At 33.4% G+C, this 3,571-nt stretch overlaps 1 protein-coding gene across 1 annotated transcript; it reads right to left on the bottom strand.

Annotated features, from left to right (window-relative positions):
• Positions 1-389: 389 nt before the first annotated feature.
• On the bottom strand, positions 390-1,708 carry LOC123988691 (protein FAM170B-like). The gene is made up of 3 exons (XM_046289442.1): positions 1,696-1,708; positions 814-881; positions 390-667 (listed from the first exon to the last, which is right to left on the bottom strand). Exons 2-3 carry the CDS (start codon positions 833-835, stop codon positions 390-392), a joined length of 300 nt encoding a protein of 99 aa, XP_046145398.1. The 5' UTR covers positions 836-881; positions 1,696-1,708.
• Between the last annotated feature and the right edge of the window lie 1,863 nt (positions 1,709-3,571).

Here is a 3,571-nt window from a genome sequence, read left to right as displayed (position 1 = left end):
TCAATGGTTTACTAAGGATCAAATACAGGTGTTTGATTATTAATAATAAAAAGGAAGTACAACGAATACCATTTTTTCTTATAATTGACTTTAATTTTATTTTTATTTCATATATAAAAAAAATTAATAAAAACTAAAATGCACAATATTACCCCTACCCCCTACCCCTTCGCCCTATTCCCCTACCCCCCTTCCCCTTCCACCCCGGTAGCCCCTCAGACGCCGCGACCTACCAGCCGCGACTCCTCTTTCTGTAACGTAAAAATGAAATTATTAGATATGTATTTTTTTTTATTAAAATATTATTATTATAAATATTTGCCCTTATATTGAACAACAAAGATGTTCTGATAAGGGCAATGTTGTATTCCTCTGTACGAGGCAAGAATTCATAGTATAGTAAAGAGTAATCTGTAATACATACTTCGCGGAGGCCTCGCCGCCCCCTCCTCCGCCCCCTCCGCCGCCTTCATCTCCTGGTCCTGAGGGAGGGGCTCCTCCCTCGGCAGATCGACCTGTCCACGCTGAGAGAGGAGCTCCTCCCTCAGTTGTAGCAGTTGCTGTTCCTGCTGCTGTTGCAGCTGTTGCTGCAGCAACTGCATCTGACGCTGGTGCTGCTCATTCTGCTGCTGCAGCAACAGCTGAACATCACGCACCAATTTGTGATCTAAAAGAGAAATAAAAATAAAAATAGAAAGAAATGTATATATATATATATATTACAGGCATGTTTCTGAATCATGCAATATATGCATTTTCCAGAGTCTTATAATTTTTCTTGAACTATTTTGCCATTATTAAAATAATACTTACAATCGTCTTCAGATTTCTCCATTTGTGATTGTTTATAAATTATCTCTCCTGTTTGTTACGTTTATGTTCTGAAGCAAAAATATTTGTGTAGTCATTATATTTGTAAAAAAAGATATAAGTAATAATAGTTACATTAATATTAATTAATGACTAGCGGTGGAATGTTATTGATTACAGTGACATAGTGTTTATGTTGTATAGAACGAAAGTCACACGAACGGCGACAAGACCGTGTACATTGAAACACATCTATACTTTTTAACGCGTATCAGGCTAACTAACATTCAATATGTACTTCTTGTATACTTTTATTATATTCACTGAATACGAATCCGGAAACTATTTTTCACCAGTAACTAAAATTTTTGATTATTTTTACTGCGAAATATATAAAATATTATCAACTACGTATGTTTCAACATCGATAAAAAGTGATAAAAATGACATTCGAAATGTAGCAGTACTCAAATATTTTTTTTTTAAATTCAAGTTGTAGAAGAAATTCTAATTATATGCATATGCGATTTCATACCAAGTTTGCTGTCGACTAGTATAAATTAATAAAATTATTCGTTTGTTCCTCCATTTAATTTCGTTCGTTGTTTAACAGCCGAGTAAATAGAAATAAAAGGTTTTATTGATAACAAAAAAAAGAAATTATTATAATAAGTGCAATAAAAATTTGTTAACAATTCCAAATCTAAAGTTAAATAATGATAAAAATAATAAGTTATACTTTGATGTAATAAAAATAGTTTGGTTCAAAGTGACTATAATAATACACCAACTAAATGAACCGTACCACCAGCCATTAAGAAATATTAATATATATTATTATATACAACGTAGACAGAAATGAAATATTGCACGTTTCGTACTTACCACTTGGTCGAATCGCTGTTCGTATGAAACTGAGCAGGAATCTCTGACTTCCAAAGGGAGAGAGTTGGTGGGGCACATTTCAGGATCGCACAAATTATTCTCTATGTTTACATTCCTGTTGATATCTGCGTAGTAGTTCATATTGAACGTAAATATTCGTAAATATTCTATTCGCCACAAATGCGCAAAAACCAAACGGCGTATAGTCAATGATAGAAATATTCATACCCTCTTAATGTAGCCATGAAATGTAGAAAGTATAAGTACAGTAAGTGTAATAAATAAAAAGTGTCTAGTGAACGTTTGAAACAGAATACATACCTCATTTAAAATTGGACCAAATAACTGGAGGTTTTTTTAATGAGAAGGTACAAATTTATTTATTCTGATACGTGCTTTTGTCGTTTAAAAAAATTACAATTTGTTGAAATTGTGAAAAAATTGATTTCTACTATTTTCTTTCACGATTTCAACAAATACCAATTTTTTAAAACGACAAAAGCACATATCTTAGTAAATGAATGTGTATAACTTTACAAAAAACCACAAGTCATTTGGCCGAATTTTGAATGAGGTAATCTGTTTCGAACGGTAACCGAACACTGTTTCATTACACTCAGTATACAACCTGTCGAAATACGAATTTTTCGATCCAACGCAATCTGTTGCAATGTACTTTTACAATCTGACTGTGGTAAAAAAGTTGAATATTAATCAGGTCGAAGAATAATGTAATAATTATAAAATTATACACTGGGCATTAAACAATCTTCATTTAATGTAATGTAATGTAATGTACATAAAAACAAAAACCTGTAAACAAAAAAATGAGCTTCGTGAAGCAAATAAGAGAACGTGAGATATAAAATCATAACGATATGAATATACGAATCAGTGCCAAGATGCATAAAACGACGCGTGGAAATGAAATTGAATATTAAGTAATGCAAATTTTAATTAAATTGCAAGTATTTGTAAATTTATGTTATATTAGATCCATTTAACATTGCCGTGAGTTTTGTACGAATATCGCATTGCTTTATTTTCCACTTATCGCACAATGTAACGGAATTCTACTATAAGTTTGCCTATTATTGCGATCGTCCTCACAATACAAACAAACATAGCTACAGCCCATAGACAGATCGCGTAGTCAGTTGAAACGAAAACCTGGCAACGTTAGGTGTTCAATTGATTGATATTTTGAAAAGTGCTGCAAAGGTAGTCGTTTAAATTTCTATTATTTTATTATATTTTTTATAAAATCCAAAACCAACCGCGTCTGCTTGGAGCGACCAAATAACTGTTTGTAATAATAATAAAAAACAAACCAACCGCGTCTGCGTGGAGCGACCAATAATTGTTTTTATAAAACAAACCAACGGCGTCTGCTTGGAGCGACCAATAATTGTTTGTAAAAATTAAACAACCGCGTCTGCTTGGAGCGACCAATAATTGTTTGTAAAAACAAACCAACCGCGTCTGCTTGGAGCGACCAATAATTGTTTGTAAAAACAAACCAACCGCGTCTGCTTGAAGCGACCAATAATTGTTTGTAATAAAAACAAACCAACCGCGTCTGCTTGGAGCGACCAACACTTGTTTGTAATATAAAAAACAAACCAACCGCGTCTGCTTGGAGCGACCAATAATTGTTTGTAAAAACAAACCAACCGCGTCTGCTTGGAGCGACCAACACTTGTTTGTAGTATAAAAAACAAACCAACCGCGTCTGCTTGGAGCGACCAATAATTGTTTGTAATATAAAAATAAAACAACCGCGTCTGCTTGGAGCGACCAATAATTGTTTGTTATAATATAATTAAAAACAAACCAACCGCGTCTGCTTGGAGCGACCAATTGTTTCCAAAAAAGA

This window comes from Osmia bicornis, unplaced genomic scaffold (assembly GCF_907164935.1).
Source record: "Osmia bicornis bicornis unplaced genomic scaffold, iOsmBic2.1, whole genome shotgun sequence".
In the NCBI taxonomy this organism is placed as follows: domain Eukaryota; kingdom Metazoa; phylum Arthropoda; class Insecta; order Hymenoptera; family Megachilidae; genus Osmia; species Osmia bicornis.
Note: the sequence above shows the minus strand (reverse complement) of the source record. Positions and strands in the feature narration are given on the sequence as shown.